This window comes from Coturnix japonica, chromosome 14 (assembly GCF_001577835.2).
Source record: "Coturnix japonica isolate 7356 chromosome 14, Coturnix japonica 2.1, whole genome shotgun sequence".
NCBI lineage: Eukaryota > Metazoa > Chordata > Aves > Galliformes > Phasianidae > Coturnix > Coturnix japonica.
The window spans coordinates 1,179,192-1,194,981 of record NC_029529.1 but is presented as its reverse complement, the minus strand read 5'-3'; the positions used below and the strand labels follow the sequence as shown (position 1 = coordinate 1,194,981).

Below are 15,790 nucleotides of genomic sequence, written 5' to 3'. Positions count from 1 at the left end.
TTTCACATCACCAGAACCCCCATCACATCACAGGCTTTGCTAACCAATAATTTGCAATTAGTCATGACCCTATTTAAGACTATACTAAAACATTAAGTTTTTTTTTGCAAAAAATGAATGATTTGTGCGTCATTTAATATCACATTACAGTGGAACCCAAAAATACATTAAAGAGAAGCACAGCGAGGCTGTATCCTTCACAAACAGCCCAGAATGTGCCCTTACTCGAGAGAGCTCACAATCTAAGAGATCCCTGTAGGTATTTACAACAACAGTGTTTTCAAAAGTTGTGGTGCTTTGCAACATTTGATTGAGGATTTTCCGTGTAATTTCTGATAGCTTTTTATACACAGCATAAGCTACGGCCGCGAGTGTTACCTCTGTCATTTTAAGAAAAAAATGGGGGCAGAAAAGATGATTTTTCCCTGCAGCTCAGCACTGTGAAGGAGGAATGAAGGCAGCAGCTAACTAGGTATTTTTGCTGAAGCCATGTTTCTTATGATCATCATCCCCACATTGCTGTTGATAATTTTGGTATAGTTTGGGCCCCCAGGACCCCCCCAACCCTTCTGCAGCTGGAAAGTGCCCATTGGACATATTGAGTATAATGGAGGTCAACGATTTAATGTAATTCTTGGCCAGAGTGAGAGTCTCTATTTTGGACAGTTTATTTTCAGCTCTCACATGAGGGATCACCTCCCGCAGGGCCTGGAACGCATTGTTGAGTTTGTGCATCCTCTGCCTCTCCCGCTCATTGCTCTCCAGTCTCCGCAGGTGTCTGTCCTTACTGCTCCAAGGACACTTGGCTCTGGCTGCAGCAATCTTGCTGCTCTCCCTGCTTCCCCCACTCCTCCTCTCTGTGTGCCGCACACATTTCCCCAGTTCTTTTTTCCTCATTGCAGACTCCTCAGAAAAGGTTTCTTTATCAGCAGTTTGCTTTTGCTTCTTCCCCTTGGCTTTGGCCTTCATGTTTCAGTAGATGTGCTGGCATTAAGCATCCATGTGCTGTAAAAACACGACACCAATATCTTTAATTGTTGGACGGTTTAGCTGGGACCAACTGATCTGATGCTTTTTTTTTTTTTTTTTGAACCAACCTTTCTGCTGGAAGTTGATCTGTTCAGTACGATCTACTGGCTGTCAGTCTAGAGATGTTTGCTTCAAAGCCATGGATGTTACTAGTCAAGACGCCTTGTGCAGATGAACTAAGGAGAAAACCTTTCTAATAGAGAACAGTTCCAGCTCCAGGTGATAATAACACAGTCATCTATTACCTCAGACTCCTGCAAACTCACACTGGGGCAACAGACAGGACTTACAAGCTGTTACTCAAAGCAGTTTCTCCCACAGCTGCTTTTTGTGGCAATAGGTTTCCACTGTGTTTATAGCAGTCCACTAGAGGGAAACACGATCCAACTCACATGGCAGCTCAAACAGCTAATTGGGAGCATGTTTGCACCCAGGCCTTCTTTGTATTCTCAGCTAGTGCCCACCACATGCACCAGACAGCAGCCTCACAGCCACAGCCACTATTCCTCAAATGCCCACATTCAGTTTCCATTTCCAAAAATACTTCCTTCCACCTTCCTCCATCCCACGCAGTCTCATGAAGGTTAATCTTTTAACACATTTTTGCTGATCATATTCCGTAAGAGTGGCGAGCCATTTCAAAGAACTGGCCACAGGTGCACAGCTGTCCCAGCACAGGACATCACCCCTCACTGCAGCAGGTGGTGAGGAGCTCCCAGCTGCACCGCAGCAACCACACTGCTTCCTCTCCTGGTTCTGTACAGCTGTATCTCCAGCTGCTGGGCACTGGCAGTGGCTCAGTTCCCTGCCTGTGTGGGTTTCCTGGCCATCCCCAGGGTTCCTTACTAACTAGCAGGCAAACTTTACCAGAAAGGACAAGAACTCACAGAGCAGCTTGGCTAAGGCATCTAGGTGCCAAATGCCCATAGAACAGCTCCAAAAGCTTGTAAGGCAGCTTAGAATGAACACTGGGTTTGCAGAAGCATCATGAGAAAGAAAACAGGACTAAAGCCAAGCACTGGGTTTCATCCTGGACTTCTAGTCTAGCTCAGTTCACAGAAAAGGTGCAACTGAAGGACATAAAAGGGAGAACAGGACAAAGGACACCAGTCAGCTTCTACCCCCCACAGCACAGAAAGTGCTGTTAGAGCAGAGAAATGAGCAGCTGCTCTCAAGAAGGAGAATAGCCTGCAGGAATCAGGGAAGAGGTGCATGGAAGCAGCCAGAAAATAAAACTGGGATGACAGCCCAGGGGGAAGGAAGCTTCAGCAAACTAAGGGAGCAAGCAATGAAGTCCTACAAACTGCAGGTAAAGTTGAGCAAATAGGATGACGTGGGACTAAGTGGGCACTCAGCTGGCTAAGGTTTGCTTCTAGACTGCTGCACATGGCTGTATCCCCTGAGAAAGCGCTGTGTGGAGCCACAGCCAGAGAGATGGCATGGGAGCAGAGGAGGAAGAGGAGACAGAAGAGATCAGGAGCAGAAGAGTGGAGTGTTCAAGAGAAACCAAAGAGGAGAACAACAGCCAAGTATCAGTGCATCTGCAGCCATCCATCAGGGCTGGCATTTCTTTTCTTCAACTTACCGCTGTCATCAGCTGTGGAGAAGGCACCTAGAGCCCAAAGGGGGACATGGCAGAGACCTGTGAGAAGCCAGGAGCAGCAGCAGCATCCATGGGAGCAGCCCGGGCACCACCTGCCCTCAGGGCTGGTCCGGGGTCCATCAACAGGGACAGCTCAGAATGAGGAGCCTGTGAGGGATGTGGGACCCTCACACTGAGGAGAGCCCAGGGATGCACTGTTGTAAGTCTGCTAAGCAGGCGCTGGTGCAGTGAAGGAGCAGCAGCCCCGCTGCCCACCTTGTCAGAGCTGGCTGCCTGTGACACGTCGCATTAGCAGCGTGGGCGGGCCCTGGGGCACAGCGCAGCAGCTGCCAGCAGTGTGCAACCTCAGCCTGTGCCAGCACTCCAACACCATGCACTGCGTCTGGGTAGATGAGCCACTTGCAGGCACACGAGGGAGCACTGCCACAGCTTCCTCCCATGGAGGGAGAAGTGGTGGGCGGTCAGCAGGGAGCTCAAGGCTCCCTGTTTGGGCTGGTAACTGGGCCTACAGGGCCAACAGTGCTACAGCAACATGGAGGCACTGTCACAGGCTGATGGAAGCTAAACGACCCAGATCAGTGCATAAACAAGTTGTCCCTGCAGGAGTGATGGCTCCCAGACTTACTTCAGCAGCTGGACGTCCTCAGATGGAAAAGGCCATCCCAGTTCTCTGTCCTGCCACAAGCTGTGCAAGTTACCACACAACCTGTGCCACAAGGAGGCTGCGTCTGGAAAAGCTTGCAAGAGCTGATATCATCAGTCAGTACATTAGACAGAGAGATAGTGCCCTGGGAACTTCCACATCTGTTCTCAATAATGATCAGTCTTGGTAAAATTTTAGCCCATTAGTTATATTTTAGCTACTTAAGCCATCTTGATAATTCACTTGTTCCCAGGACTCACAGCAGCTGTTAGATGGATGCAGGGGCTTTCACACCAGCTTCCACTAACTGCTTTACAATGCTGTGTGTCTGCACAATCTCAACAGTCAACAGATAGGGACGAAAGACAACTCTTTCCTCCTGCCTCAGGGAGTGCCAGGGCTGAGAGTCTGAATCTCTTGTGAAAGAAGCTACCAAAACATGTAAGTACTGCATTTATCTGCAGATCTTAAGGCAATTCAGCACATGCTTTTAGACTGAAGCACATCTTCCACAAATAAATACAAAACATTGTGAGAAAACAATACCATTCACCTGTTTTCTGAAAGGTAACTCTGAATTCTGCCTATAAATATTCAATTCTAGCATTAAAATAAATAAGTATATATACGCATTTAATTACACTGTTTCTAACTGGAATGTTGCTTCTCTACTGACAATATGCACACGTTACCTGAAAGGCAATAACAGAAATAATTAAGGATTATTTCTTTATATTATATCAACAGAAATAACAAGGGCAATAACGGAAATAATTAAGGGTGGTATTATTTCATGTAGGCTCATCTCCTAGAACTGTTGCTTCAAACCTTTGGAACATTCCCAGGCTCTGGATGCTAACACTGACAGCAGCCAGCTGTGCTGCACTGTGTACCAGACCCATTACTGGCATCTGCTCAAGAACGAACAAACAGACAAAGAGATTATAAATATATAACTATTTTATTTTTAATATTAAATATTTTTAAATTACAAGCAATTTATTGAATCACACTATGCATGATAATCAATATACAGTAGAAATTACAATTTAAAAATGTACACAATTTAAAGACGTTTTGACCTGAAATTCATTAACTATGATATATTGCCATAAACCTCATACCTGTATTAAATTACAATAGGAAAAACCTCATACCTATGGTTTTGTTACATAGCTTCTCATTTACAAATAGAATTAAACATATATACACACACATCAGTACCATTTGTCATTTAAGTTACACCTACAACTGTGCAAGTTCGAACGATTTCATAAACAAAACTGTAAGTCATATTCAAGTTTCTGAAAAACAGGCTGCTGGTTTTACAAACACTCATTCTCAATAAGTTTACATGATGTTCGACTCCCCTCTATGCTTCTTCTAGTCTTGTACCAAAGCCATTAACATACAAGGATATTTCTGCATGACTTAAAGCTGAAGTGATTTTGTACACTCCGTTCTTAGTTAAGGCTATTTCTTATAAGGCTAATAAATGTTGATTCCACCAACCCCAACTCAAATAGCCATTCACCAACACCTGACAGTGCCGACGTCGCAGCACAGTGCTTCATCAGGAAAAGTCCTTCCACCAACCAGCCCCCAGTGAAGGAAGGTCTGCGTACTACACAGAAATCTGCTAAAAATACTGATAAAAAGAATGAGGCTTAAATGGCTTTCATTAGTGCATCAACAAGGATATGAAACACACTTAACTCGTTCATTGCCATGAAGTTTCCACCATCAGCGGGACACGCCACGTACCTGCAGATAGGGGAGCTGGGAGAGTACAGGCGTTTCCATTAGGACTGAACACACTTCTCACCTGCTTGACTTCCTGCCACCGACCCTCGGTTTTATTTCTTTATTTTTTAAAACAAATTTCCTGAGGTGGGAAAAATCAGGTCTTTAAAATAACTTCAGTAGCCAAATTGAGACAACGCCTTCGGATAGTCAAAGCCTTGTACCAGAGAAGGAACTAAAATTTAACCAGTTTCCATATTAAACCACTGAAAACAGACACACATACTTCCAAAACCGAACCATGCTCAGGCAGTGACTGCAAGAAATCTCATGCAGTTTTAGGACCTTATTAAAGCACAATTTGCTGGAATCCCCGTTCACCTTTGTTGTGCTGCTGCAGGCCAGGTGGGTGTGGCTCAGTGCTGCTAACAGAGCACTCTGATCAGATGTCAACTACAGCTTTGTTTATAGATTATTGCCATCTAACCTTCTGGATTACTGACCTTAAACCCTGGGTTAACTTAGATGTGTCAGCTTCGCATATTCCTCTCCTCTTTGTATAGCTGAAAAGGACACTGCTTAGCTCAATACCAGACATAGCCCAGCCCACTCTGCAACACATGCTCCTTTGGCCATTTGTCAGCAATGAGTCCATTTGGACAAAGGAGTAAACTTTGATTCCTATGTAAGGTTTTCTTTAAGCTCTGGTAAAGAATAAAAGTTGTATTTCCATCAAACCAAGGAAACCGCTTTTGGAATGCCACATGTGTGAGAAACAGCTGAGCTTCCAGAATTGTGAGGACCAAAGCGCACAACCAGATGTTAACGTTTGGGAGTACGAGCTTTTACTTAACTCTGGACTATATTCTAAGTCAAGCAATTCAAAATTAAGGCTGAACTCCAGGTCTGACACAGGTAGTTGTTCACCTCCTGAGGCAGATAAAACCACACACCATCTGCAGACCACTTATGGAGTTTCATACTTAGTTTTGAATTTTCACACTGAACAGTGTGAGAATTATTGAACCTCGATGCGATACCTTAAACTAGTCGTATTGGGGAGTTTAATATTGAAACTGTGGAATTTCTAAGCAATAACATGTGCACAAAGTCAATTATCTATCTTTTAACACATGAGAAGTAGCTCACAGCTTCCTTGAGCCCTCCACAGTGCATAATGTAAGCATGTATGAAGAACTACTTGGCTTTGTCTCTTAAACCATGTTTTGGGAAATGTTGGAGAAATTCAGTTCCTCACTCCGCACTGAAGCACAGTTCTCACCAGCTCTGAGCCTCAGTGCCCCATCAAAGAAGTTCTCAGCAACATATTGGCAATGTTAAGTAACTTGACAGAATGCCATTAATCCCTTCCTGTCGGTATGGAAGCCGGTCTGGCTAAGGGCTAGATAATGCTGGAAAGCAGCAATGAACGTATTCCTTCCCATTTAAAACACACTAAAAAAAATATCAGGATGCATAAAAAGTATAAGACACTAACTTTACAGAGCTGTAAATATGCAGTCTTCCTGTACTTCATGTGGGGTGAAAGTTTTCAGGTGATCGGATCTGAACATGGAGCACGAGGACTGACTTTATGCTGAAGCCCTACCCCAAAAAAACCCACTAAAATACAATGTGATTTAAAGCCAGGTAAACTGCTCCTGTCAGTGTTTCCTACAGATCTGCAGCTGCATAATGCATTCCAAGAGGCCAGGGATTTGTTTCTCAAATTACCTCAGTTCAGAATAGTAATTAAGGACTATTTTTCCCCCAAGCAATTTAAAGAATTTAACTAAATGCACAGGAAAGCATGAAGGTTGAAGAACCACACCGCATTCCTTCCCCTACGGACAGCTTCAGAGTAAACTTTACGACATCTTTGGGTACATGTTTCGAGATGGATCAGGGAGCCCTGCAGGTATCTTACAGTAAGTCTGGCCTTACAAAGGGTGCAGAATTGGCTATTAACCATTAGTGTAATTCTTAATTGTCGGAACATCACTGAGAGGTAGATCTACCACAGGCCTCTGAATGGCAGCCCCATTCTGCAGTCAGCAGAAGAGAGCTTCGAAATTCAAGAATGTACAACTGAAGGGCCAAACATGCCTGAAATCCAGTCTGTTTAAAACAGTCTTTTTTAGAAGATCCATAATTTCCAGTTTCATACAGTCAATTTTGTTTCTTCTGTCTCCAAGGCAGAAAGTTGCAGTACCAACTGGAAGGCCCTTAAGTATGACATAGTCAGATGGAATTACAGTTCAAGCAGTCAGTAGGATCATATTCAGGAATTGAGACATTATCTTTCACCTACAAATTCCAGAGTATACCATATACACTATTCCAGTTTCCTATAAAACATGAACACTAACAATCTATAATCATCGTTTAGAAATGGTACTGAATATAAGATTTCAGCAAATCTAAGGTAACACTCAGAAGTTATGTACGTTTTACAAGTACCGTGCATAGCAAAGGCTACAAAAAGGACAAATTAAACTGGTTAACTGGGCCAATTCAACTTGTCTTATATTCCTTGAAAGATTTAACATCTTGATTCTGTACATCATCAGCAAATAGAGGAAGAATAATCCATAGTGCAATTGTAATAAGCAAAGTAACACGTAGTGATATCTTTTAAATAAATATGGCTCACTACTGATCAACTATCATTCATACAGTTTCAGCAACACGGCCACCTGTTGCACAGGACAGTTATACACAATTCTACAACAGGTGTATGTTCAAACAGATCATGAACTACATGGAAAAATATAAAAAGAATATTATACAACCTCATACATAAACCAGACTGTAGTGTAATCGCCTAACTTGTTTCTTAAGTTATCTGAAAAATACTTCAAGTACTTGAAAACAGCGGCAGAATCATCTTTCAATAATGAAAAGCAAAATTGCACTGATTTAAAAATACATTACAAAGTTAAATACACATTCAAATTAATGTCCTGATTTAACATTGCTTTCAGTGTTCGCTTCCATTTCTTAGGACTTCCTGATTACCTGTGTCGCTCCAGGAGATCAGAGTTCACACAAACAAGTTTCAGACACAGTCTGTGTGTCCTGTGTACGAAGTCCCAGAAAGTTTTTAATTCATTTAATCTTTCTCTCCATCTTCACTGCTTCCTATTAGCAGAGGAAAGACACAGTGAGATCCCTCAGCACAACCATCACTGCTTTGCAAGACTTTTCCCAGAACTTGCCATTCTGCTATTGCACACATAAGCTCTGGCTTATCTTTCCCTAGAGCTTTCAACTACCATAAGCATTTGCTAACATGTACACATACATCTGCTTAAATCACACAGCTCAATGTCACTTCTCAGGACACAAGGCAGCGCAGGATCTCCACAACCTTATCTGTAAGTTAATGAGCAGCCACTGTTATCTAATCAGTATGCATGATACAAGAACAATACAAAACTAAGTAACTGATTATGTTTTTATAGTCATTGATCACTAGAAAGGCTCAGCAATCAAAAGTATTTTTATAATGCAGTATTTTATCTAGATTGCTAATAAACCGAACTGATTCAAGTCTGCCCTTTTTTCCCCTCTAAGTTGTCAAAAATGCAATCAAGTTCTAAGCAGCTTTTTGTTATAGACAAGAAATGTTCCATTAATTGACACTGCTACTACTCAACAAACCAATGAGCTCATTTGTTTGGCTCTCTGAACAAACTATCCTACTCAGCTTTACAAAACATGCTGCACTTGAGAGAACTTCAAAAATGAGGTTTCTAGAAAGCAATACATCAAAACCGTAAAACAAGCTTCAACGACTGCAGATGAACTACTCATCCTGTGCAATAACAATAAAAGGACCCGTGACAAGGCAATAATGAGAATCATGAAGCTGCCACAGTGCTTAAGGACAGCGCAGGTTTCATTTCTGTAAACACTGCACTAACTTAGGAAACAAGAAGCACAAACTTGTCTCACAGATGTTCCAGAGGCACAAGTTTGTGGCCATGCGGCTGTCATACTGAAGGAGAGGGTCAGACATAACTTCTATAGTAGTATAAAGTACTTGTAAAGTATTTAACACAGAACAAAATTCGTCATCTATACGACAAATATCTTTGGATAAATCTTTTAATTTATAGCTTCAAAATAATAATTTTAACTAAGTCACTTACCTCCTTGCTCTATATCAGAATCTGTAAGATGTGTAAGGGAAAAGCTTGCCATGTTTGCAGGGGAAATAGAGAATCTGGAGTAAGGGGATGAATGTGACCAGTTCTGTTCAAGAGTCCGGGTGGGAGGAGGTGGAGAGAAGTACTTTGACTGAAGAGGTGGTTTAGAGCTAATAAGGCTATCAGCTGCCTTTGATATAAAGGATGGCTCTGGGGAGGAGAAGTCATCATCCCATTCAAAACCGCCACCTTGGTGTAAAAAAAAAAACCAACAAAACAACAAAAGAAAACAAGAGAAAAGGAAGCAGTTTACATTATTGTAAAGTCATGTGAGTTTAAAAGCAAGTCCCTGGAAAACTCAAAGCAAACCTACTGTAGCTTTTCAGACAAGACCAAGTCATAAGAAATGACACCACAGAATTACAGAGCATGCCACTGAATTCTGGAAGCAAAATCCAGACTTAAGAGGCTTCTGATACATACCACACAAAAGCATAATACCGACTTAAAAACACTGTCATCTCCCCACATGTAAAACCTGACATTCGGTGCCATACAACACCGTTTAACAAAACAGAGGAGACTGGGAAGTTAGCCACCTTTTGCTTAGGAACTGGCTAGGCATCTGTCTATACACAACAGCTGGTGAATGGATTTTGCACCACTTTTCTTCCTTCTTCCACATCTTCTTGGCTTATTAAATACATTTTTTTTTCCTCAACCCACAGGTTTTCTTGCTTTGAATCTTCCTCTCCTTCCATCCCACTGGGAGTGAACCTGCCTCCCCACACATTAACCCACATTAACCCACAGCATGTGTACACTCCAAGGATGGAGACTGGAGAGAAAAAAGGTCAGGAAGAGCACACTGACCGTCATAAACATACTGCATTTGGAAGAGGTGTGTAGCACCTCCCCAGATACAAAACTCAGCTTCAGAACCCTGAGGCTCAAATCTTGCATTCATACCTACATTCTGAAAACATCCAGCTTCTTATCCACAGTTTGGATGCCCCTCGAGACACATCAAGAGACAAGCAGTATTAACTCCCAAGCCCTAGTAAGCAATAACATTGGTGTCTAAGTCCAGCTCAAGTATTTGCTTCATATGTGAAATTGAAGCTAGCACAGTATGGTTTACTTATCAAACTGCAGATTTTAAGTGACAGTTCATTAAAAACTATACATAACACTGTCAACCCGTGCTGCATATAAATACTGCCAAGTACCTTCTTCGTCTGTTGAGCTTTCTGAATTCGTAAATCTGTTGAAGTAACTAAAACCCGAGGATGGAGCAGGAGTGCTGTGAGAGCCTTCGCCATTCAAGTCTGCCACACGGTTTCCCAATTCCTTAGTTGGTGTTTCCTAATGCAAACAAAACAGGTTTAACCCTTTTGTAGATGTAATGTATCCATGCAGTTAGATGCCAGCTTTCCAAAAGTTCTCATTTTCCCTATCAAATCTACTATGGAATAAAACGGTCTGCAAGCTCTTAGTTATATTCATGCAACAGAACTCTTTGAGTTGTACTTTAAGCATGTAAATATACATCCATTTTCTAAACAAGCTCTATCAGCTCAATGCTAAAATGCATGCAGAGGTGACTATTTTGACGTCATTTATCATTAAATTATTTCATCTCCCATTGAACGGATACGGTCCCCTTTTCAGCCATGCACAGGCAGGTTATCGGTTTGGTTTTAAAGAAGCCCACAGTCCTGTCCCCCAGCACTTTATTGACTTCCTTGTTCATTTTTTCACTCCCTAGTTATAATTCAGGATGAAGAGACTAACGCTGCATGACTGGTACACGAAGCAGCCAACATGTTAGAAATTCCTGTGAAACTCCATAGTTAAACAACTGAGCAGTTGAATACATCTTATTTTTATCTTCCCCTCTGACAGCAGGATTGCGGTTCTACAGAAGACAGTGTACCACTTATGTTTTCTACTGCAGACAACTCCTACTACTTACATCATCACAAGCATTTCCAGACCTAACAACATGACATGACCGTCCTTTCAGACTCACTACAATGGTGGAAACTGATTCAAAGGGATTGTATTTTAACACTGTAGCAACTGCACACCTTTACAAATTGACAGAGCAAGTAGGAAACATATCTAACCTTGGTCTATATAAGCAGATCAGTATCATTTTACTGAATCTGAGTAACACTGTAGTGATAATAAGTAGTATTGTCATCTAACTACTTCTCTTACATTTTGATTATAGTTTAAGGTAAATTGTTTAGTGCCAATTAATGCAAGATTCAGTGGTTCTACCTGTATAATAAACATGTACAAACTTTAATCCTAAGTCCTCAAACTCGTCTAGCAAGCAACCCTGTGCAAAGCAAACCTGCATTTTAAGTCACTGCAGCCATTCTATTGCCAGCATAAAACCGCACCGTGCCAAGAAAAAGTTTCTTTACACAAAGGAAAAACAACAAACAACACAAACAAGATCCCATAAAATCAGCTTGTAACAGCGAGTCCACAAATATTATTGATGTATTCCAGCACTTTGTGTTTACAACAACCCTTTACTTCCTCAGTGAAAGTAGAGATACCTGATCAAACAAATAGACCGTGACATCATCAAAGAACGTTACAGCCTTCTTCTCGTTTTTCCAGTGCTCAGGTTCCCTTTCATGAAGAGGCTTTGGAAGTTTCAGTAAACTTCTCAGATGTTTTCCATCGTCCTTGTCAGTAAGAATCTCAGGAACCTGGTGAACACTTTCATCCTCACTGTCAGAACTCAGGCTGTGCATATGAAAAGTCCTCATGTCATCCTCAGAATCACTGTTTTCATCTTCCTCATCTGCATCATCACCATCTTCTAAATCAAGCATTCCAGAAACATCAAGCTTGCCGAGGTATTTTCCTTCAATATCTGGCTCTTTCAGCTTTTGTCCTTCATTATGGTAGAAGGGCTTCTCACTATCATCCAAATCTAAAGAACTGTGTATGTTATGCACAGACTTAAAGTCTCTGTGTGAGAGAAGTTCTGAAGTGTTCGTGCCAACACAAGAGACACTTTTATGGCAAGTCTCAGAGAGTTTTATTTCATCCCTCACATTAGCTTCCATTGATATCTCCAGGGAATTCAGAGTTGCCTCGGTCCACTCCTCAGGACACCCCTGCTCCCCTACATCCAGCTCTTGCATCTCTACCTTATGATTCAGATCCGGCTTTGTATTCTGAATACTGGTATCCTGATAATTCCTTAGATGATGCTTTTGCAGTCTCTCTCCCAAACAGTAATCCTTCTCACTATTATTCTCTCCTCTATTTGAAGAAGCACCACACAGAGTCTCCCTTGATAGATTTACAGTCTCTTCTGTTTTTTTATCTGGCTCGGAATCATTATCAGAGAAATAGGCAGAGTCTCTGTATGAATTTTGATTTGATAGCGGGGTTATTTCAAAGTTGCTGTTTACTGCATCTAAGCAAGGTGCTGCTTCTGAAACAATTATAACTGGATTAGAAGGCCGATTGTTGACACTGCTCTCACTGGCACTGCAGTGAGCGGTATCCCCACTAGAAGCATCCTCAACTGTAACATGGGAAGTCCATTCTGGAGACTCCAGATTCTCTGTTTCATAGCCGCTGTCAGCTGGCTTATCAGGAGGCAAAAGTTTTTGAGGACTTTGAGCCTGTAAAGATTCTAAAACTTCAATCACATCTAAAGAATCCAAAGAATCAGGCGTCTCTAAGACTTGCTCTGCAGTTTCTCTAGGAGATGGGCTATCTTCCAAAAGACTGTCCTGACTTGCACAGTCTGAAGCACCAACAGAAATTAAGGTCACCTCCTCCAGAACATCCTTACAGTTCTCACAATTATTTGATGTTTCTTGTCTTTCCTCTAACAAATCTTCATCTTTCTTAAATACAGGAGACTTACACTGCAGGTTTCTTTCCGTATCTTCTTGACCATGTTTTTCCCTATTAAAAGTAATTTCATCTATTTCATCAGACTCGGAAAATACTCCCTGTTTTATTTGTACATCACTCTGTTCTGCTTCAGCAGCAGTGCTGTAATATGAATTGATTCCAACATTATTATTTTTTGCATTATTGGACAGCTCCTGAAACAAAGTATCAGTGTTACAGAACAAGGCTTGGTTGACTTCCACATCTGAAAGTTTCCCCTCATCCTTCAAATAAGGAAGATTCATATCTTTATCGTGCAACTTATATGCTGCAGGTGGACTAGAGGAAACCTCTATCTCTACAGCAGTCTGAGACCAAGAATTCATATCTTTATCCACTGTTACTGGGTTAAAGTTTTCATCTTTCACAGTTCCAGGTTTTTCATGTATTAAAGAAAAGACCTGCACGTTTTCAGCCAATACAGGCTCAGGCTCTACAGAGCTCCTACTTGAGGCTTCTAATACACTTTTTAGAACAGCTTCTGTATTTTGCCCCAGATCACTGCTGGTTTTATTAGACATTATCCCTGTTAATAGGTTTTTCTCTTGAAGAAACAAGAAGTTATCAGAAAGTTCCTCTAAAGTTACCAGCTCAGACTGGTTAGAGGTGTTTTCATACAGGGAAACTGTTTTGTTTGCAGAAGTATGACCAGAATGCTCTTTCTCACCAAAACCTGTGACATTTGTAACATCCATGTTTGAGTTTAAAACAGTTGGTTTAAAGTCTTTAGGAATATCATTTGTTTCAGCAAAACCAAGTATTTTCCTATTTGTTAATTCTTCTGATCTGTCAATGTCATTAAATATACTTTGGAAAGGACTTTCTGGACTACTACTAGTAGCAGGCAAAAATTCCTCCTTGGGATCTGTATTGTAGTGGAAGAAGTCCCCATCAGTGCTAGATTCTTCAACATCAAGATCCCTGAGAACCATGAAATGAGAACTTTTTTCTTGTACAGCTTCTTGATCAACTTCTGTAGTCAGCACAACTGATTGGTTATCGAAATTCATGCTGCAGCCACTGCCTTTTTCCTCTAGCTGGATATAGTAGTCATTTCCAACTGAAAGTTTGTGCGCATCAAACACAGGTAACACCCCAGGAACAGCAAGTGATGCTTCCTGACCACTTCCATCCTGTGCTCCTGGCCCTTGCTCCGAAAGAGACCTCTCAAAAACCTCCACTGGAAAGAAAATACTTGTGTATGTCATTGCTTCATCGGGATTCACATGACCACACTCATCAAAGTGATCGTGTTTAGCTGCCTCCCAGATATATTCAAAGCTGAGACCCTGGCTTGTTTCAGTTACAGTAAGAACTTCCTCCATTTCATGGCCAAGTCTATCTCCTGCAAAGTGATCTAAGATTGGAAATGCAGAATTATTTGTTTCTCTGTTTGAGGTGTTTGGTTTAAGAGCGTTCCACTGCTGTTCAAAATCAATCTCTGAGTCCCTTTGGCTTTGCATGCGAAGGTAGGTTAGAAGCCTATGCACTTCTTCTGCTGTTGGTCTCTTCTCTGGAGGTAGCCAGCAGAATTGCAGAACTTCATACCTATGCAAAGAAGAAACATGTTTCAATAGCTTCCATATAAAAAGCAATTTATAGAAATCAGATAATTAATGAACTAAAGAGTAAGACATATTACTGACAAAGTTGAACCTACAGCAATTCCTCCCATTTTTCTCTAGTGTTCCTTTGTCAGTAACCTGTAATAACTTCAATACACTTTTAAGAGAAATAGGTAATACAAAAAACATCTTCACCAGCTTTAAAAGTAAATTTAACAAGTTGAAGTTTACCATCTGTCAGAGTATGGCTGCTCCAGATGTGGCTTAAAAAGTTTAACCTGCTTCTCCTTTATGACGTGGGTTAAGACCTCCCTGTCGGAGAAGTCTGAGTAAGGCTGAGCAGCATTCTCAAACAGCTCCCATAACGTTACACCCAGGGACCTGGAAAAGAACAGCAGAATGACATCACATTCCAAGAACTGTTTTAAAATTGCTCTAAGAAAATAAGTACTTCATAAACAATTTACAAGAACCACCAAATATCACTTCCTTATTGGCTCAACAGGAATTTCAGAATCCATGAACTCATTCTAATTGCATTTGATGGAATACTAGAAGCCTTAGGGGCCAAGCTCTTTGAAAGCAATGCCAATTGAGGTAACCAAACATGAAGTTGCAGATGACCGATCTGTGGAAGAAACTCGGGCATACTAAAAAAAGTAACCTCAGGGTCAGTACAACAGTAGGAAAATCTTTAGTCAAAAATTGCAGCTCCAAGTTAGACCACTAGAAAGCAAATCTGTTCCAGTTTTCTTTAAATTGGTATTTTTGAATGATACAGGGAAGTATTTACTTGGTGCTATATACAACATTAACCATATTTTCAGTGATTTAAGTTGATCCCAATTCTTTGGACTACCTTTTCTTGCTCAAAATGCAAAGTAACTGACTCTGCATGTATTACCATAGAACTACTTAGCTCAGGAGAGGTTTCTGGAAGTCATCTAGTACCAACTTACATAAAGCAGCTCTGTATAAAAGGTACTACAATTTGGAATGCTTAAGGCCCTGGCTGCTGGTAGCTTAGATTAAGAGAACAATCCGAGGAACTCTGATTGAAGGATGCAAGAAAAGGTACTTAGATAATTTCTACCCATCCTATTTGCTTTCTGTTAGCCCA

General features: G+C 41.3%; 2 protein-coding genes across 2 annotated transcripts in view; both read right to left on the bottom strand.

Annotated features, from left to right (window-relative positions):
* Positions 1-118: 118 nt before the first annotated feature.
* LMTK2 (lemur tyrosine kinase 2) overlaps positions 119-15,790 on the bottom strand; it is a 40,302-nt gene continuing 24,630 nt past the window's right edge. Inside the window, exons 10-15 of the mRNA XM_015876634.2 lie at positions 14,902-15,051; positions 11,743-14,653; positions 10,399-10,534; positions 9,173-9,418; positions 2,615-8,159; positions 119-1,005 (exon numbers count right to left, since the gene is read on the bottom strand). Of these exons, the coding sequence (XP_015732120.1) occupies positions 8,131-8,159; positions 9,173-9,418; positions 10,399-10,534; positions 11,743-14,653; positions 14,902-15,051 (3,472 nt within the window). The 3' untranslated portion in view covers positions 119-1,005; positions 2,615-8,130. The remainder of the gene's footprint in view (positions 1,006-2,614; positions 8,160-9,172; positions 9,419-10,398; positions 10,535-11,742; positions 14,654-14,901; positions 15,052-15,790) is intronic.
* On the bottom strand, positions 469-969 carry BHLHA15 (basic helix-loop-helix family member a15). The gene has a single exon (XM_032447689.1). It carries the CDS (start codon positions 967-969, stop codon positions 469-471), a length of 501 nt encoding a protein of 166 aa, XP_032303580.1.

Excerpts from the sequence above, each read along its gene's own strand:
- BHLHA15 (XM_032447689.1), bottom strand. The coding sequence starts at position 969 with ATGAAGGCCAAAGCCAAGGGGAAGAAGCAAAAGCAAACTGCTGATAAA.